The sequence below is a fragment of the Oryx dammah genome, unplaced genomic scaffold, assembly GCF_014754425.2.
Source record: "Oryx dammah isolate SB20612 unplaced genomic scaffold, SCBI_Odam_1.1 HiC_scaffold_8, whole genome shotgun sequence".
Lineage (NCBI taxonomy): Eukaryota > Metazoa > Chordata > Mammalia > Artiodactyla > Bovidae > Oryx > Oryx dammah.
Window position 1 is genome coordinate 43,290,437 of NW_024070192.1, and position 21,732 is coordinate 43,312,168.

The window sequence follows — 21,732 nt, forward strand, 5'->3', positions numbered from 1 at the left end:
GTGTGGTCATCCTTCTCACCCCGCTCAGATTGCATTAGAACACTTCCTCTCTTATCAAGTAGAAGCCCAGCACCAGTGTCCAGCACCCCTTGCTCTAGTCCCCACTCTCGTCTCTTTATCTCACTCAGGCTTTGAAACCCATCTTTGGGCTGGGCTATCCTCCTTATGTACCACCCCCCGCCCCCCGCCCCTTATCCCATTGCAGCTCTGACATCCTCTGAGGCCTGCGCTCACCCTTCTCACTCTGTTTAGATGCTAATCTCCTATGCCTGGCTACCCTCTCTTTCCTTTCTCCATTCGTGCTCTGACACCCTCTGCTGGGCTGCCGTCTATAGGTGGACACCCTCTTCACCCTGCTTGTGCTCCATTTCCCTACACGAATCCCTTACTCATCCTGCTCAGCTCCTGCTTCTCCCCTCTAAACAGAGATCCCTGCCTTGCTCTACCCCTCCTAATGGCTTTCGCTCTGAATTATTTACTGAAGGGAAGGGAGTGGAAGGGAAAAGAAGAGCCAGCATATTTTATGGGAACAGTGTGATCCAAGTTTATGTTTGGCAGAAGTAAATCTTCCCCTGCTTTGGTAGTAGATCTGGAGAATCTGGAAAGGGCATTTGGGAATCTGCTTTGGGAACTTCGTTAGTATTTGGAATTAGTGGTATAAACAGGTTCTTTATTTGTGAATCAGAGACTTCTATGTATGGAAATACTTGGATAGTCTGTAAGTTCGGAATAGGAGGGGGGGAGGAAGAAACCAAAAGCCAGAAGTGTTTGATGGTTTAGTAGCTCAGTTGTGTCCAGCTGTTGGCAAACCCATGAACTGTAGCCTACCAGGCTCCTCTGTGGGTTACCATTTCCTTCTCGAGGAGATCTTCCCGACCCAGGAATTGAGCCCGAGTCTCCCGCATTGTAGGCAGACGCTTTACGGTCTGAGCCACCAGGGAAGTCCTAAATTGGTTTAGCTCCATGTTAATCTCCTTGCTCCCAAGTGACCATATAGTCCTATAATGACTGCTAAAAAAACACAAAACAGTTAATTATTTAATAATCTGTTTTGTGAACTCAGTATTAAATTTCAGGATGTTATTACAGTATTTTCCTACCTTTATTAATCATTTATGTACTATTAGTTTAGCCATATCTTGTGTCCTTTCTTAGCTTAACTGTAAATGGGCTTACCTTGTTCACTTAGCCTTATCAAAGGAATAGTGTCTTTGTGAGCATAGTACTAATTATATATTTTATATCACACATTAAAAGTGAATACCCCTCCCTGGTGGCTCAGCAGTAAAGAATCTGTTTTTGCCAGTCCAGGAGACCGGGTTCGATCCCTGGGTTGGGACAGTCTCCTGGAGAAGGAAATGGCAACCCACTCCAGTATTCTTGCCTGGGAAATCCCATGGATAGAGGAGCCTGGCAGGCTATAGGCCATGGGGTCGCAAAGATTTGGACATGACTGAGTGACTAACACTTTCACATTCAAAGTGAATGTAGAACTTAAAAAACTGTAAGTTTACTAGGTGCCATATATAGTCATATTATATCCCAGTGGTGCAGAGTCCACTTTGGGAAATATGTTAATATAATCAATATAAATGTTTGATAGATTTTCTTGATTTATGTTTGTTACTTGGTATCTAGAGCTAATTTGTCTTTTTTTTCAAAGCATGATTCTTTTCTAGGTGCTTTCCCCCCAGTATGGTTTTTTCCTTTGCTTTTTCTCTCATTTAGATGACTTACATTAAGTGAATTCTAATGTCAACCCCAACTGCATCATGGTCTGAGGACCCTTTTAGAAAGTGGTTAAAATGTACACAGAGGCAGATTTTAGCCTATGACCTTTTGAAGAATTTTCTGAGTGCAACTAGGAACAAATTATCTATTGTTCACTGTACTATGCTTAATGTTATGCCTTTTAAATCCTCTTGTTGAAATCTTCTATCTTAAGTAGCTAACAGTTTAATACAGATCATATTAAAAGGTTATTATTTTTTTCATGTAGTTTAGACCCTTTACATTTCTGCATTAATATCCAACATTTTACATAAGGTAGCATGAAGTGTTCAAAAAGTTTATTTTTTTCCCAATTGGGAAAGTGATACTTACCAATTAAAAGTAAGAGAAACTCAAAAAGTAAGAGAAAGGAAAAAATTAACTCATTTTTACCTCTCAAATACAATTTATCTTTAAAAAAACTTTTAAAAAGTACACCCACACCAAGCAGAGTCATTTATTTTTTATGTGTTCCAGTAGTATGTAACTTTATTTTGGAAAAATGTATAGTCACAAAAATAGTTTCATTTTATTATGCACTTTAAAAATTAGTGAAATGGAACACAAATTTTTGTATATGTATTGACTACTCATCTTCTATGATTGCTTCATATTTCTTTGGTTTTTCCATTGGATGGTCTTATTAATTTATATATAATACAGTCTTATATTAGTATGTAAGCCTTTTAGTGGCTAGTTGTTGCACATTTTTTTACTTCATGTTACTTGTCGTTTTCTTTGTCAGTAGTGTCTTTTCTTTTAAAAGCAGAATTTCAGTGTTTTCCTGTAGGTAAATATACTGGTGTTTTTTCCTTAATGGCTTCTGGATTTTCTTATTTAGGAAAAACTCTGTTCTATCCAAATATTATGAGATTATTATTTAGTATTGTTCCTAGTAGTTTTATGACTTTTTTTTCTTTTTTAGTATTAGGTTCTTAATTTTACTCTCCTTTCTGTTTCTTTCTTTCTCTTTCTCTCTCTCTCTCTCACACATACACACACATACACACGTATTTTAAAATTTGGTATAAGTTTTTTTTTTTTAGATAGCCAGTTAATCTGGTAATGTTCTATTGATAAGCCTTTCTTTAAACACTGATTTGAAATATTAACTTTTATTATATTAACTTTCTGTGTACATATTAAATCTGTTCTATGATTATAACTAGTTTATGGTTATAATACTTTGGTTTTGTTAAAGAGCTTAATAGTATGTTTAAAGTACTTGATAATGTAAGTCTCCGCCGATTCTTATTTTTCAGAAAGTTATTTGGTACTCTCACAATTTTTTTCTTTGAAGTGACCTTCAGAATCAACTTACCATTTTAAACAAGCCCCCATCTTCCAAATCTATTATAATGTCTTCTCACTACTTCTCTTGTACTTTTGTTAGCCTAATTTAAGCTACCATTTTCTCTTGCCTAGGCTATCTTCTAACTCCAGCACCAAGAAGACTCTTTAGAAAACATAGATCATGTTGCTCCCTTGTTTACATCCCTTAAATGTCTTCTTTCCCTCTTTTTCTTTATCTACTGCTGCGTAGCAAAGTACTCTAAAGCTTTATAGCTTAAAATGCCTTTTATAAAAAATTGTAGCTCGCAGTTTGGAAGTCAGGAATTCATGATGGGTTCAACTGTATTTTACAAAGTGTTGGCTGAGTTGGCTGGGGCTGGAGAATCCCTCCCAATACAACTTCTTCAGTTACATGTCTGACAGTTCATTGCTTCTTGGTCTCTCTCTCCACATGGCATCTCATTCTTTAGAATGTCTCCATGTGACTTGGGCTTTTCACAGCACGGTGGTCTCAGAATAATCACACTTTTTACATGGCAGCGGGCTTCCAAGGAGGAGGGAAAGAAAAACTTGTCAGACCAATTAAGGCTGTGGCTAGAACTGGCAGAGTGTCCCTTCTGCCATATTTTATTGGTCAGAACAGTCACAAAATCTGCCTAGTTGAAAGAAAATGAAAAGATTAGACTTTCTGATGTGGGAATGGCAACATCTTATTGCAGGAGAGTATGTGGGTTGAGAGATAACATGACCTCTCTGTATTTTGGAAAATATAATCTACCACACCATCAAACTCAAAATAAATTCAAAGCTTTTAAAATGGCCCACAAGGCTTTTCATGACCAGACCGGTTCCTCCTTCTCTTTGACCTCATCCTCTATATTTTCTTCTTTTGTTCTTTTCGGTTTAGCCACAGTGGCCTCTTTGCTAGGCTTTGAACATGCCACATTTGTTCCAACAATAGATCCATCTTATCTGCCTCTGCTGCCGTGAATGCTCTTTAGATCTTTGCATGGGTCTTCCCAGGGCTCTTCATTTAGGTCTCTGTTCAACTGTCCAGTGTTCAAACGTCTGCAGACAGCTCTCGCTGACGACCTTATCTGATAGACTAATCTTGGTCACTTAGTACTCCTAATCTTGTTTTTTCTTCTACCTAGATTTTAGTGTTGGTATGAGAGCCCTGGGGGGCATGAGTATACTTTTCTTCTCTCCTTGTTTTCTGAGCAACATGAGAAATAGAAGAGGAAAGGTAGAAACCAAACTGTTTATGAAATATATAAATGTTTGTGTGTAAATGTATGTCTGTATTCACAGTGTGGGGTTGGAGACTCAAGGAGCTTGCTTTCTTTTTTTTTTTTTTTTTTTTTGGAGCTTGCTTTCTAAATCCCAGAATTAGGCTTCTCCATTGGCTCAGTGATAAAGAATATGCCTGCAGTGCAGGAGACACTGATTTGGTCCCTGGGTTGAAAAGATCTCTGGGAGTAGGAAATGGCAACCCACTCCAGTATTCTTGCCTGGAAAATGCCATGGACAGAGGAGCCTGGTGGGCCACAGTCCATGGGGTCACAAAGAGTTGAACACAACTGAACATGCACACACTACCACCACCCCCAACCACCACCCCCCACCCCCCACTCAGTGCCAGGCAGTGTTGGTTATGCCCATCTGCAAAGGGAGTCCCCTGACCAACTCTTGGCATGCTGATGCAGAGGAAAATTCTTGTACTCTGTAACAAGCCTGTTCCCAAGTAAAGAAGGATAGAGTTGAGTTGTGTATGTCCAGTTATTACTCTCACTTTTATCAATCTGGCTAAATGAGGATTAAAGGAAGGAAATAAAGGAAGTGTCAGAGATGAGTCTCAGATTTGAGAAACTTGGTGTATTGTGTGGTACTGTTTACTAAGATAGGAAGCATGGTAGGAAGATTATAAATTGCATTTTAGAAGCACCGACTTTGAAGTGCCTATAAGAAACCCATGTGGAAAAACCAAATAGGCATTTGGATAACACATTTGAACATTCAGATTTGGTAGTTGTAATAGTTTTCTATTACTGTGTAACAAACTACTGGAAATATAGTGGCTTAAAACAATTCAAAATTATTATCTTAATTTCTGTGGGTCAGGAATCTGGGCATTGGTTAGTTGGGTTAGGTTTTCACCAGGCTGAAATCAGGGTATTGATCAGGGCTGTTATCTCTGGTTGTTGATAGAATTTAGGTCCTTACAGTTGTAGGACTTAGTGAGGCCTTCTGCTCTGAGAGTCCTGTTGCTGATCCCTGCCATGTGGCCTTCTCCACAGCATGGCAGTTTGTTTCTTCAAGGCCAACACAAAGTGTTTTTACTTCAAATCTCTTATGGTTTCCTTGTTTAGGACAGGTTCATCCAGGATGATACCCTTTTTGGTTGTCAGCTTATTAGGGACCGTAATTGCATCTGCATAGTCCCTTGTGCCATGACATATAACAGTCATGAAAGAGATATCCTTTTATATTTGCAAGTCCTCACTCTTAAGGAAGAGTATTATACAGCCTGTGTCCACCAAGGAATGGGACTCTTGGGGCAGCCTTAGTTACTGTCAGTCATCATAGTAGTAATCAGTAGGATAGTCTGTACACAAGATTGTCCAAGAAGAGAGAATAGAAGAGAGATTAGGGAACAATTTCACAATTATTGGTACTTGGAGGGTACATTTATATATCTTATATTCGTAGCACCTACACCGCTATTTGGTACATGAAAAGTGAAAGTGTTTAGTCAATCAGTTGTGTCTGACTCTTTGTGACCACATGGACGGTAGACCACCAGGCTTCTCTGTCCATGGAATTCTCCAGGCAAGTGTACTGGAGTGGGTTGCTGTTTCTTACTCCAGGGGATCTTCCTGACCAAGGGATTGAACTCAGGTCTCCCGCATTTCGGGCAGATTCTTTACCATCTGAGCACCAGGGCTCATTTGGTACATAGTGGATATTCAATAAATGTTTGTTAGAATTCTTCCCTGATCTCAGATTTTGTAAAATGTGTAAATTTACATTATGTGCCCTTTTATGTATATAGTTTTTTTTTTAATATATTGTTGTGCAGCCATTACTACCATCCATCCCCACAACTTTCTATCTTATAAAACTGAAATTCTATACCTATCAAACAATAATTCAACATTCTCCTTTCCCTCCAGCTCCTGGCAACCACCATTATACTTTCTGGTTTTTTATTTTGACTACCTTAAGTACCTTGTCTAAGTGGAATCATACAGTATTTGTCTTTTTCTGACTGGTTTACTTCACTTAGCATAATGTCTCCAAAATTCATTCATGTTGTAGCATATTGAAGAATTTCTTTTCTTTTTAAGGCTGAATAACATTCCATTGTTTGTATATATCATATTTTACTTATTCTTTCATCTGTCAGTGGACACTTGGGTTCCTTCCATGTTTTAGCTGTTATGAATAATACTGATGTGAACGTGTTGTTCAGTTGACTCTGTGCAACCCCATGGACTGCAGCACGCCAGGCTTCCCTGTCCTTCACTATCTCCCAGAGTTTGCTTAAACTCATGTCCATTGAATCAGTGATGCCATCCAACTGAAACTGTTTACCACAGATTGGGACTCGAACCCAGCCAAAATCCTGCTTGGGACTTGAACCCACATTGGCTGGGACTCAAACCCAGCTAAAACTCTGCTTGGGATTTGAACCCCTATGGCTGGGACTCAAACCCAGCCAAAACCCATGATACCTGGTTTCAGGATCTAATGAAGCTCAGGTTCTTGATGTCTCATCGCAGAAAGAATTCAGTGAGAGGCAGAGTGATAGGTAAGAAGTGGATTTATTCAGATACGGAGAGAAGCACATTCCACAGACAGAGTGTGGGCCATCCCAGAAGGCAAGTGCAACCCTGAAATTTGGTGTGGTTAGGTTTTATAGGCTGGGTAATTTCACATGCTGATGAGTGGGAGGATTATTCTGGCTATTTTTGGGAAGGGGTGGAGATTTCCAGGATTTGGGCCACTACCCACTCCTTGGTCTTTTAACAGTGCCTTGGAACTGCCATGGCACTTCTCGATGTGTCACATCACTTGCTAATTGAGGATCAAGGTCTAGTCTTTTCTGCCATGTTGGTCCCATTTGATTCTAATCCATTTTATGTTGTGTCCTTGGGCTATATCTTTCTTTCAGAAGTTGTGCTCTGTTACACGGTCTCATTCTCTGTTACCTGCTTCTCCTGCCTTCAATCTTTTCCAGCATCAGTGTCTTTTCCAAGTCAACTCTTTGTGTCATGTGGCTAAAGTATTGGAGCTTTGGCATCAGTCCTTCCAATGAATATTCAGGGTTGTTTTTCCTTAGGATCTCCTTGCTGTCCAAGGGGCTTAAGAGCTACAAACATGGGTATACACATATCCATTTGAATCCTACTTTCCCTTTTTTTGAGTATATACCCAGAAGTGGAATTGCTGATCATGTTGTAATTCTATTTTTAATTTTTTAGAGGAAAGTTCATGGTGTTTTCCATATTGACTGTGCCATTTGATACTCTCTTTAGCAGTGTGCAGATGTTCCAATTTCGCCACATCCTCACCAGCACTTGTTGGTTTTGTGTGTGTGTGTTTTGATATTATCCAAGTTAATGGGTTTTGATTTGTAGTTCCCTAATGATTAGTGATGTTGAGGATCTTTTCATGTGCTTATTGACCATTTGTATATCTTCTCTGAGGTCCTTTGCTCATTTTTGAATTTAGTTATTTTTGTTATTGTTGTATTTTAGTAGGTCTCTGTATAATTTGGATTAATCCCTTATCAGATACATGATTTGCAGGTTTTCTCCCATTCTGTGGTTCACCTTTTTGCTCTGTGGATAGTGTCTTTTGATGCACAAAATTTTAAAGTTTTCTTGAAGTCCAGTTTATTTTTTTGTAACCTGTACCTTTGGTGTCATATCCAAGATATCATTAACAGATTCAGTGGCAGGAAGCTTTTGTGCTGTTTTCTTCTAAGTGTTTGTTTTAGGTCTAACATTTGGTTCCTTGATCTATTTTGAGTTACTTTTTGTATATGGGATTGGTAAGGGTCTAATTTCATTCTTTTGCATATGGAGATCATTTTCCCAGTACCATTTGTTGAAAAGACTGACCTTTCTCCTTTAATTGGTCTTGACAACTTTGTCAAAAATCATTTGATGGTATACAAGGTTTATTTCTAGGCTGTCTATTCCATTGGTCTACATGTCTGTCTTCATGCCAGAACCGTGTTGCTTTGATGACTGTAAGTTTATAGTAAAGTTTTTTTTTTAAGTTTTTAAAATAATGTTTACTTCTTAAAAGTTAACATGTACACAGTAGGAAACCAAAAAACATAAGCAAAAAACAAAGTCATTCATAATCACAAGCAGTTTACCATTTGACATGTCCTTCTAGGTCTCGTTTGTGTATAGTAAAGTTTTGAAATCAAGGAATTTGTTGTCTTCCAGATTGTGCATCTTTTTCAATATTGTTTTGGCTATTCAGGCAGGGTCCCTTGAGATACATGCGTTTTTCTGTTTTTGCAAAAATGTCCTTAGGATTTTCGATGGAGACTTTGTTGACTCTGTAGACCATTTTGTGTAGTATCAACATTTTAACAGGTTAAGTCTCCTAATCCATGAACATGAGTTGTTTCCATTGATTTGTCTTTTTTAATTTGTTTCAGCAGTGTTTTGTAGTTTTCATGGTACAAGTTTTTCACTGCCTTCATTAATTCCTATGTATTGTATTCTTTTTGACGCTATCTTTGTAGCTGTTTTTGTAATTTCAGTTTTCTTTTTTGGGAGATTTTTGATTACTGATTCACTCTCTCCTTACCAGTTATAGGTTTATTCAGGTCTTCTGTTTCTTTAGTAATTTAGTCTTGGTAAGTTTTTTTTAACCATCTTCATCCAGTTCAATTATGAATTGATCCTGTAAAGTCTTGGTAAATTTTGTATTTCTAGAAATGTTTCCATTTCATCTAGGTAATCTAATTTTTTGGCATGCAGTTGTTGATAGTACTCTTTAAATCCTTTTCAGTTCTGTAGAATTAGTAGTAAATGTCCCCATTTTCATTTCTGATTTTAGTACTTTGAGTCTTTTCTCTTTTCTCTTGGTTCATTGAGGTATAAGTTTGTCAATTCTGTTGATCTTTTCGAAGAACCTAACTTGATTTCATTGATTTTCCTGTTATTTTTCTATTATTATTTTGTTTATCTGTGCTGTCATTTTATTATTGCTTTCCTTCTAGCTTTGGGTTTCATTTGTTCTTATTCTTCTATCTAGTTCCTTAAATTGTAAAGTTAGGTTGTTAATTGGAGATTTTTCTTGTTTTTAATATAAGCATTTATAGCTATAAATTTCCCCTTAGCACTGCTTTCACTGCATCCCGTTAGCTTTGATATGTTGTGTTTTCATTTTTACTTATCTTTAAGTATTTTCTAATGTCCCTTATGAGTTCGACTTTGAAGCATTGGTTGTTTAAAAATGTATGTTTGATTTCCACAGTTTGTTGAATTTTCCATTTTGACAGATTTTGAATTTCATTGCATTGTAGTCAGAGAAGATACCTTGTATATCTCTCTTTTAATTTATTGAGATGTTATTTGTGGGCTTCCCTGGTGGCTTAGACAGTAAAGAATCTGCCTGCAATGCGGGAGACCTGGGTTCGATCCCTGGATTGAAGATCCCCTGGGAAGATCCCCTGGAGGAAGGCATGGCAACCCACTCCAGTATTCTTGCCTGGAGAATCCCCATGGACAGAGGAGCCTGATGGGCTACAACTGAGTGACTAAGCACAGCACAGCAGTGGTGGCTCAGTGGTAAAGAATCAGCCTGCCAATGCAGGAGATGCGGGTTTGGATCCCTGGGTCGGAAAGATCTCCTTGAGAAAGAAATAGCAACCTACTTTGCCTGGGAAATCTCATGGACAAAGGAGCCTGGCATGCTGTACAGTCCATGAGGTTACAAAAAAGTTAGACATGACTTATGTCTAAACAACAACATTTGTGGCCTTACCTATGCTTTAACCTGGAAAATATTCCATGTACACTTGGAGAAGACTGTGTATTCTGTTGTTGGGTAGAGCGTTTTGTATATTTGGTTTAATTGGTTTATTATGTTGTTTGAGTCCTCTATTTCCTGACTTACTTTCTGTCTGGTTGTTTTCTCCACTATTGTGAGTGGAATATTGAAGTCTCCAAACTATTCCTGTAGAACCGTCTATTTCTTCCTTCAATTCTGTCAGTTTTTGCTTCATGTATTTTGATGGTCTGTCAGCTGTATAAATGTTTATAATCTGTCTTCTTGCTGTATTGAACCTTGTATTAACTTATGATGTTCTCCTTTGTAGTCATAACTTTTTTTAAAGTCTACTTTGTGTTACATTGGGTTTCCCTGGTGTCTCAGATGGTAAAGAATCTGCCTGCAATGCCTGAGACCTAGGTTCGATCTCTGGGTTGGGAAGATTCCCTGGAGAAAGAAATAGCAACCCACTCCCGTATTCTTGGGCTACAATCCATGGAACTGCAGAGTTGGACACAACTGAGCAACTAACACTTTGACTTTCACTCAGTGTTTTATTAGTCTAGCCTACCCCTTTTATTTTTTTTAAGCTTACACTCTTCTGACACTGTATGGAATATTATTTTTCCTTCCTTCATCTTCAACCTATTTGTGCCTTTGGATGTCGAATGAATCTCCTTTAGACAGCTTATGATTGGATCATGTGTTTTTATCCATTTTGCCAAATCTCTGTTTTTTTGATTGGAGGGTTTAATCTAATTACATTTTAAGTAATTACTGATAAGAGGGGACTTACTGTTGTCATCGTGCTGTTTGTTCTCTGTATGCTCTGTAGCTTGTTTGCATTTACTACATTACTGTCTTCCTTTGTGTTTACTTTTTGTAGTGAAATGTTTAAATTTCTTTCTTGTTTCCTTTTTGTATATTCTGTGGCTATTTTCTTTGTGGTTACCAGAGGGATTACATTTAATACCCTAATGTTATAACAATTACTTGTTATAAAACTCTCTGAATTTTGACAAATGCACAGATTCATGTAATCATCACCATGGTCAAGATACAGGAAGTTTCATAACCTTCCAAAATTCTCTTTGGCCATGAGGGGAGGTGGTGGCAGATTCTGAGAGGACATCTGTTGTCTTGCAGAGGAGAGGCCTCTGAATTATCTTCAAACAAGCATGGGGAGTACTTGCTCTTAGTAAGCAGTAATGGGCCACTCCTGTAGACTTAGAGGGTTCAGAAGAATTTGGAGATAAAAGATTTGGGGGAGCACCAACCCAGATGTTTCCGTTACTCTTGTCAGAGTCTTACTGTTCTTTGTCAAACACAGCTCTGAACTTGGCATAGCAGGCCTGCCTTGTTTGGAAGTTTAACTTTCGGAGCCCAGCAACTGTTCTGGTCTAGACTTCCTTGCCTTCCTCTTGGAGAAGAGACGAGGACGTCTTTGTGTACTTTCAGAGAGGCCTTCTGGCTTTCATACTTTCAGTTAGCAGTCAATTACCTTTTTGTTATTTTTTCTTGCAGAACTCAAATAGTTTAGTAATATTCTTTAAAATCAGTTGTTTTCAAGGTTACTTTTTCTCCTTCATTGCCACTTTAAATTCCCATCTTAGCACCTACTCCATCTGTCTTGAGAGCCTAGTGCAGGATGTTCATTAAGACGTTCCTTTGGGATCAACACCTGGTGAGGAGGGAGAATTGGGCAGATGCAAAATTCATGGTGCAGTGCAGGCCTGGCACTCCCCTTTGGGGAGCTTTGGCACTAGAATGGGCCCTTTTGAGTTTCCCAGAATCGGGCTGAGGTGTTCAAGCCTTTATATTGCCGTACCAGTTAGGTGGATTAATTAGTATAGGAGAGTATCATCTGGGCAGCATCATTAGAGAGTGAGGTGAGGCAAGCCCTGTGGGACTGACTGACAGTTACGTCCTTCCTGAAGGGGGAGCTGAGCAGTGCCTCAGTTATCATGTACCCACAAGGAGTGAACAGATTGTTTTTGTTTTTTTAGTATCATTAACCCATGGATTTAAATATGTGTAGATTTAGCAGAATTTCCATTGACTTAAATATGTATGGGATGATGCAAAAATGTGTGTAAATATACAGCTCAATAAGTGTTTGCCAAGTAAACACACCAGTGTAACCGCTCCACAGATCAGGAACTAAAACAATGGTAGCAATCCAGGGGTTCCTTCTTCCCCCTCCTTTTCCTTCTGCTCATTACTTGCTCTTTCCAAGGGTCTCTATTATCCTGATTTGAATTTAACATATTTTCAAATTTGTGTAACGTTCATCCATAAGGGATCTTTTGTTTTGACTTCTTTCAATATTTGTGAATTTAAGCGTATAATAGTAAGTCATTTATTCCTTTTGCTATAGAGTTTTTCTTTGTTTGATTATACCCTTTTTGGAAACCATTTCTGTTGTTGATAGACATTTGGAGTGTTTCCAGTTATGAAATCATGGCTATAAACGTTGCTGAACATACCTTTTGATGGACATAGGTACACATTTCTGTTGGGTATATACCTATTGAAGTTATTGAGTACAGTTGGTCTCCGTATCCATGGGTTCCACGTTTGTGGATTCAACCAATGCAGATAATTTTGGGGGGAAAAATTCCAGAAAGTTCCAAAAAGCAAAACTTGAATTTGCCAAGCAACTGGCAACTATTTACATAAAATTGCATTGTTTTTACATGGCATTTATATCATATTAAGTATTATAAATAATCTAGAGATGATTTAAAGTATACGTAAGGATGTGCAAAGTTACCTGGGTTTCCCTGGTGGCTCAGCAGTAAAGAATCTGCCTGAAGTACAGGAGTCCTGCGGGAGATGAGGGTTCAATCCCTGGGTTGGGAAGATCTCCTGGAGTAGGAAATGGCCACCCACTCTAGTATTCTTGCCTGGAGAATCCCATGGACAAAGGAGCCTGGTAGGCCACAGTCCATGGGGTTGCAAAGACTCTGATGCAATTGGGTGACTAAACAACAACAAAGGATATGCATAGGTTATGTGCAAGTAGTGTGTTTTATATAAGGGACTTGAGCATCACAGATTTTTGTGTCCTCTGGACTCCCAAACCAGTGTCCTATAGATTTGGACGGATGACTGTATATATATATGTTCCATTTTAGTAGAAAGAATGGAATTTCAGTCTTTCAAAGTAATTACTGATTTACACTCTTACATTTAATGTACAAAAGTTCCAGTTGCTGTGGTTTTCCCTGTTTATTTAGGATGTTACCTTCTTCGCTGTATAATTAAGAATTGGTTGTACTTAGGAGGGTTCCTCTTTCTTTTAGAAGGTTCTGTACTCTAATTTTTTGTCTTCTGAAGCTGTGAGATTTTGAATTTTTATTCTGCTTTTCAGAAGTTCTGGCTGAGGTTTTTTACCCTTTTCTACGCAATTATGCATTTGAGACTCCCTCATGTTTTCAGTTTTGTCACTCCAGCTCTCAGTGACAACCAAAATCTCTGATGGTTCCTCTTTCCTTCCTTCCACAGAGGTACTTGCTTGGGAAAGGCATATTTCTGAGTCTCTCTTTTTTTTTTTGCTCAGATTCTGCGAATGCCCCAGTGGGAGGTGGTGGGGGGCTGTGGAAACAGCTGCAAAAGATCACCTTACCTCCACATAGTTCACCTTTTTTTTGTGTTTTTTTTTTTTTTTTTAAGCTTAGCCTCTCTAGACCTCATTCCTTCAGTAGCTCTCTAAAATCTTGAAACAGTTGATTTTTTAAAATCTTTTTTTTTGTGTGAGTTAGGGGTAGGTAGGGGTTATTTTGCTGTGAAGTACTCTACCTTACATGGAAACAGAAGTATGAATTAAAACATATTTGATTTTTAAATAATTTAAAATTGTTGTCCTTAGTGTTCAAATCATTCCCTTTTTGACCAGTGGGAGCCTTCTCAAAATATATTCCTGAATCTTTTTTGATACGACCGTTTGATAGCTTTCTTTGGCAGGTTCCTTGCTATCTGGTATGACAAGGTATTCCAGGTTTACCATGTACCTTTTCGCTTCGGATGTGGAATCAGCTGTTTTCTGAGGGGGTCCTGATTCCTTTGACCAGGAAATGGTATCTCAAGATCATTACTGCAGGGTTGAACATTGTTTCTAGGCATTTTCAGCAAACAAAGGTAGAAAAACATATTTCATTTTCTTCATACAAGATAAACTATAGTAAGAATTGATATATCAATAGATACTTTCAATTCCAGTTCAAGACTACAGGGTTTTTAGTTTACTATTTCTACTTTACTACTTCCTATTTACTACTCCCATGCTGAGAGTCTCAGTTTTTAATAACACCAGTAGTGACAGAATTAAAATATCACCTAATCACTCATTTCCTTGATCCCACAATATGTACAGAATCAAGATTTATCTTCATTTTCCATTATGAATGTATAGTCAACCTAGTATGATTTAAAATAACTTAGGATAGTTCTTCTGTTTATGATTATGCCAATAAAAGCTTAGATATGAATTTCAGTTCATTTCTTTTTTCTTTTTTTTTAGTATTTAAATTTTATGTTTACATAAATTACATAATTTAAAAATAAAATGTACAAAAACCAGGGAATGTAGATTCTGTCCTTGTCACCTTTATTTTCTTCCTTTTCCTAAAGATAACCACTTAAAAGCTTTTGTATTTTATCTTTCAGTTATTGTGTGTGTGTATTTATTTCTCCTCCTCCTTCCTAGATGAATGGTACCATACTGTATATCCTTCTCTTCATCCTGTTTTTTCAACTTAAAGATATATCTTGGAGACTGTTCCATAGTTTGATGAATTTTGACTCATTTTTGTCATTTTTTAAATGTTACATTTATACAAGTCTTTTTAAATGCTGTGGTCTATGTTATGTGCTCTCTCAGCGTATATTTTGGTGTTTCAGGAGGTTTGTCTATCAGGGTTCAGTCAGGGAAGCCGATTGTGTGATGGGGTAAGCAACTTATTATGGAAAATAGACCATGTACACTTTTGAGAGGACTTGTGAGGTGAAAATCTAGAAGGAGGAGTTGGAAGGTCAGAGAAAAGGAGTCACTAACCAGATCCTCTAAATCAGTGGCAATGGATAGACCAGTTGGAGATTTTAGGGGAATCTGAGAAGCTGCTGCAGGGGGACTGTGTGGGAGAAACTTAAGGTGAGCCACGTGGAAAGCTCTTGGCTGTGTTTCGTTACCCACTGTGTAGATTTTAACCTAAGCATCTGGTGCTAGGCTTGTGCCACTGCTCACCCAAGACAAACCAGCAATTTTTTTTTCTGTTGGTTATTTTTATATTGATGTCTTTGTATAGTACTCTAATTTCCTCCCTTTTTTGGGAGGGGAAGTTGTTAAACAGTGGTTTTCTTCTATAAGCAGTATTGAAGTTAGCTAGTAACCTATTCTCATCTTCTCAGCCAGCATTTGGTTTAAAATAATGTCCTTTTACTCTTAGTACCATAAGGCAGTCCATACACCAAGAGTATACTTTTCTGTATATTCTCACTGCCCTTTCCCAATTTTGATAACTGTACCATATCTATACTGTCATTACATTTAGCAGTTACATAGTGTTTTTTCTCCTTTATTATCATTATTTATTTTCGGTTCTTTTAGTAAATATATATTTAATGGTCCCTCATAGTGTAGATGTTCTTCTGTTGTTTTGGTTGACTGAAGCATATTGTCTAGTAGATTTCTCAGGAAAGGCTCAAGGGAACAATATTTTCTGGTTTCATGCAATTCATAACAGTTTGATTATCACCATTTTACTTGGAAGTCAGTTTGCCTGCATGTAAAATCCTTGATTTACTTTATCTTCTCTTGAGAATCTTAAAATGTTATTTCATTTTTTCATTAGCATATAGTATTGTCAAAGTCTGAGGACAGTCTGATTTTTGGTTTTTTGTGTAAGTGACTTTCTGCCTGAATGTTCAAAGGATTTTTTTTTTTTTCGTTTCTTTGTTTCTTATTCACAGAAGATCAAGTTTTACTAAAATATGACCTAGTATTGGTCATTCTGAATTAGTTTTTCCATGTATGTGGTGTGCCCTTTATATAGTTTGAAATATTTAAACAAATTATCAGCAAACTTTGCTTGTTCATTTGTAATATCCATTCTACTCCATTGATTTCATTTCCTTCTTTGAGGACTCCTGTTATACATATGTTGGATCTTGTTTGCCTGTTTTCTCTGTCACTTTATTGTAAATCCCCATCTCATTTTCCTTCTTATTTTTTTGAATATTAGAATTTTCCTCCTGTTTACCTTTTTCTCTTAAAGGATTATATTTTCGTTTATTTACTCTTTAATATCTCTGGTTAGTCTTCACTTCTGAAATGATTTTTTTTCTAATTCTTTCCTGAATTTTGTCAACTTATTTGTAATTCTAATTTATTTCATGTCTCTAGTCATTTAAAAACTTCTCTTGGCTCATTTTGAATTAATTATTTACAGTTTCATCTGTTGGTGAACGTATCTTTTTGGCGTGTTTTCATTTTCTGTGGTAATGGTATTCTATCTCTTATTCTTTTTTTCTCAAAATAGTTTCACATATGACTTGACTACAGTGTTTTCTGTTGCTCATTTTTATGTGAAATTAATTATCCTGAGTTGTTAGGAGAGAAATGTGGGCCAGTATAGCTTTCTATCTTCATGGCTCTGGAGCGGTTTTACTGCTTTCATGAAATTAAACAAATACATCATCTCATTCTTTGTAAGCTCTCTTGGCTTTCTTCTCTTTTCTACCTTTGATTGGGATCTTTTTCCTTTGCCCCTGTTGTTCTTATTGTTTTCAATTTGGAGTATATCTCAGCAATTTCTTCTCAATGTGGTCTTCATCCTGGAAGGGGGTGTTTCTTTAGCTGGTTAGTTTAGAACTGTGCTGTTCAGTGAGTACAATGGCTACTTAATGTTAAGTTTAAGTAAAATAAATGTAAATAATATTAAACATTTGATTCCTTATTTGCATTAGCCATGTAGCAGATGCTTAAACTTAATAGCCATATGTGGCTAGTGACTGGTGTAATGAGCATTATTAATACAGTGTAATAGCCTCACCACGAAAGTTCTATTAGACAGTGATGGTTTAAAGTGTGCTTTCTTCTTTTCAAAGTTTATTATAGACATTTTGCAGACAAGAGCCAATTGCTGTGTGCAAACCGCCCCCCCCCCACCCCGTGTTTCAGCTAAGCTCTAAACTTGTCCTGCTGTACATCTCTTTGAGGATGTAATACAATTTTGGGATTTTCCTCTTGTCAGTTCAGTTCAGTCGCTCAGTCGTGTCTGACTCTTTGCGACCCCTTGAACCGCAGCACGCAAGCCTCCCTGTCCATCACCAACTCCTGGAGCCTACCCAAACTCATGTCCATTGAGTCGGTGATGCCATCCAACCATCTCATCCTCTGTTGTCCCCTTCTCCTCCTGCCCTCAATCTTTCCCAGCATGTCTTTTCAAATGAGTCACCTCTTCACATCAGATGGCCAAAGTATTGGAGTTTCAGCTTCAGCATCAGTCCTTCCAGTGAGTATTTAGGACTGATTTCCTTTAGGATGGTCTGGTTGGATCTCCTTGCAGTCCAAGGGACTCTCAAGAGTCTTCTCCAACACCACAGTTCAAAAGCATCAATTCTTCGGTGCTCACCTTTCTTTCTTTATTTTTTTTATTTATTTATTTATTTTTTTTTCACCTTTCTTTATAGTCCAACTCACATCTACACATGACTACTGGAAAAACCATAGCCTTGACTAGATGGACCTTTTTTTGGCAAAGTAGTATTTCTGCTTTTTAATATGCTGTCTAGGTTGGCCATAACTTTTCTTCCAAAGAGCAAACGTCTTTTAATTTCATGGCTGCAGTCACCATCCACAGTGATTTTGGAGCCCAAGAAAATAAAGTTTGTCACTATTTCCCTATCTATTTGCCATGAAGTGATGGGACCAGATGCCATGATCTTCGTTTTCTGAATATTGAAAACTGAAACTCCAATAGCTTTAAAGCCAACTTTTTCACTCTCCTCTTTCACTTTCATCAAGAGACTCTTTATTTCTTCACTTTCTGCCATAAGGGTGGTGTCATCTGCATATCTGAGGTTATTGGTATTTCTCTCAGCAGTCTTGATTCCAGCTTGTGCTTCATCCAGTCCAGTATTTCTCATGATGCACTCTGCATATACGTTAAATAAGCAGGGTGACAGTATAAAGCCTTAACGTACTCCTTTCCCTATTTGGAACCAGTCTGCTGTTTCATGTCCAGTTGTAAGTAGTGCTTCTTGACCGGAACAGATTTCTCAGGAGGCAGGTCAGGTGGTCTGGTATTCCCATCTCTCTCAGAATTTTCCACAGTTTGTTGTGATCCACACAGTCAAAGGCTTTGGCATAGTCAATAAAGCAGAAGTACATGTTTTTCTGGAACTCTCTTGCTGTCTCGATGATTCAGCGGATGTTTTTCAATTTGATCTCTGGTTCCTCTGCCTTTTCTAAATCCAGCTTGAACATCTGGAAGTTCACGGTTCACGTATTGCTGAAGCCTGGCTTGGAGAATTTTGAGCATTACTTTACTAGCATGTGAGATGAGTGCAATTGTGCGGTAGTTTGAGCATTCTTTGGCATTGCCTTTCTTTGGAATTGGAATGAAAACTGACCTTTTCCAGTCCTATGGCCACTGCTGAGTTTTCCAAATTTGCTGGCATATTGAGTGCAGCACTTTCACAGCATCATCTTTCAGGATTTGAAATAGCTCAACTGGAATTCCATCACCTCCACTAGCTTTGTTCATAGGGATGCTTCCTAAGGCCCACTTGACTTCACATTACAGGATGTCTGGCTCTAGGTGAGTGATCACACTAGTGTGATTATCTGGGTTGTGAAGATCTTTTTTGTATAGTTCTTCTGTGTGTTCTTGCCACCTTTTCTTAATATCTTGTGCTTCTCTTAGGCCCATACCATTTCTGTCCTTTATTGTGTCCATCTTTGCATGAAATACTCCCTCGGTATCTCTAATTTTCTTGAAGAGATCTCTAGTCTTTCCCATTCTATTGTTTTCCTCTGTTTCTTTGCATTGATCACTGAGGAAGGCTTTCTTATTTCTCCTTGCTGTTTGGAACTCTGCATTCAAATGGGTATATCTTTCCTTTTCTCCTTTGCCTTTCACGTCTCTTCTTTTCAGAGCTCTTTGTAAGGCCTCCTCAGACAACCATTTTGCCTTTTTGCATTATCAATATGTATGATCCTATTACCATTTTCTTAATTGTTCTGTTTTTTTTTTTTTTTTCTATAGGTCTTTCCCTTCTCTTGTGTTTCCTGCCTAGAGAAGTTCCTTTAGCACTTGTTGTAAAGCTGATTTGGTGGTGCTGAATTCTCTTAACTTTTGCTTGTCTGGAAAGGTTTTGATTTCTCCCTCAAATCTGAAGGAGAGTCTGGTTGGGTAGAGTATTCTTGGTTGTAGGTTCTTCCCTTTCACCACTTTAAATATATGGTACCATTCCCTTCTGGCTTGTTGAAAAATTGGCTGATAACCTGATGGTAGTTCCCTTGTATGTTATTTGTTGTTTTTCCCTTGTTGGTTTTAATATTATCTTTGTCTTTAATTTTTTGTCAGTTTGATTACTATGCGTCTCCATGTGTTCCTCCTTGACGTTATCCTGACTGCCACTCTCTGTGCTTCCTGAACTTGGCTGACTATTTCCTTTCCCATGTTAGGGAAATTTTCAGCTATTATCTCTTCAAACATTATTTAGTATTTCTTTACCATCAAGTTAGTCAAATTATTAACTGAGGAAATTTGGACATGCTACTTGGTCTCTTTCCACTTTTTGTTGCACCATTTTAAAAAGGAGGAAGCTGGACTCAGGTTTGTTTTTTCAGGGAGGAACTTCATCAGTGTTCTCTGTTAGTGTTAGCAGGATTTAATATTTAAACAGTACATATATTTGTGATGCTTTCAATACAGAATGCTGCTCTTAAACTGAGTAGAAATGAACTTCTTTGTAGTGCAAATTGGTTCATCCTCAGATAAGTGTGGTCCCCTTAAAGGATATTTTTTCCCATGAGATCTATCTTTTTGTCATTCTGTTACTCCCTCAACTGTGTACCTGAGGGTGATTATCTTACCTGAGTCAGTTTTACTATGTATATTGTAGGCTATACAGTTTTGTTTTGTTTTCTGAACATTCTGGAGTTATTTGCCATTATTGACTAGAGGTCTAAGGCATAGATTTTCTTGATCTATTGTTTTTTTAATGCTTGAGTTCAATATATAAGGGAAAAGATTGTTTGCATTTTCTTGCAGACATGTTTCTCTGAAATAATTTTTAGCTTCAATGAAGTAGCTCTATTTCTGTGAGTCATCATTCTGTCTTATATAGTGCTGGGTAAAGGTTTAATTTTGTAGATAAAGATTTATGACTTATAGAAAGCTGAAAAATTGAAATTTCTTCAGAATTTTAGATTTGCTATAAATTTCTTTATATATTGAAAATTGGAGTTTAATCTACAAATATATGTAATTGTGCTTGATAAAATGTTCCTTAAAATCTCATGATTTTTCAATGAGAAATAGATTTCTCATTAGTCATTTTAAAATGTAAGTTTACGTGTGTTTTTGGTTTGTTTCCTCAGCTTCCAATAAAAACAGGACAGCAGAACACACATACCAAAGTCAGCACTGAGCACAACAAGGAATGTCTTATCAATATTTCCAAATACAAGTTTTCTTTGGTTATAAGTGGCCTCACCACTATCTTAAAGAATGTTAACAATATGGTGAGTATTTGCTTTACTGTTTTATGGGGGAATTTGGTTTGTTTTCTATTTTAAAATTTGGAGCAACATATTTTGAAGTATGTAAAGTCATTTTCTGTGGACTCTGGATGTAAAGATTTGTCTTAACTTGTGGATAAGTGCAGATAACCTTTTACCTTTCTTTTTAGATGTTAATTCTTTTGTTTTAGATACTTGTCTTATTTGTGACTCTTATCTACTGTTCGATTTTTCTGAAATTAGAATTTCATACAGATTTTGTCATATATGAATTGACTATAATAATCTATTTGTATCTTTTCCTTAGCTTGTCATTTGAATATTTACATATCAGATTGTCGTAGTCCAAAGGAGTTGGTAAATAAAATATGATTTTGTAGTCCTGAAATGTGAAGTTGCTTTTTTGAAGATACTGTTTATTTCCTTCCTCCTGTAACCTGTGGCAGATTCCATTGTAGAGAGTCTGTATTGAAACAGTTTTCCTTAGATACAAGTTTCATCAAGTATTTCCACTGTCAAAAGCTCATAATTGCTTGTATTCCTTGTTTTATAAAATTTGTTTCTATTCCCTAGAGTTCAGCATACTCCTGCTGTTTTCTCTGTGTCCCTTTGAACATGCTATCAATATTTTTCCTGTCCTGTCAGGTGGTTCTTTCCTCTGTGTCAGTTCCTATCTAAAATCTGCTTCATGCTCAGTTCAGAACAGCCGATCTGGATATATCTTGATTAACTCCCAAACTGCTCAGCTTGTTTTGAGCACTTAAAACCACAATTTTTATTGTTTGTATTGAGCAATGAAACTGATTTTTGGTTGTAGATTGTGAAAATCAGTAAGTACCATTTTCATAGTCATATCATCTTTGGTGTGTTTTCTTTCTAAAAAGTTGATTAGAAGCTAT

The 21,732-nt window shown here is 37.3% G+C and overlaps 1 protein-coding gene across 8 annotated transcripts in view; it reads left to right on the forward strand.

Moving 5' to 3' along the window:
• NF1 (neurofibromin 1) overlaps nucleotides 1–21,732 on the forward strand; it is a 244,679-nt gene that overhangs the window by 31,382 nt on the left and 191,565 nt on the right. For all 8 annotated transcript variants that reach the window (XM_040243973.1, XM_040243976.1, XM_040243974.1 and 5 more), the window contains exon 2: nucleotides 20,693–20,836. In XM_040243973.1, coding sequence (XP_040099907.1) covers nucleotides 20,693–20,836 — 144 coding nt within the window. The remainder of the gene's footprint in view (nucleotides 1–20,692; nucleotides 20,837–21,732) is intronic.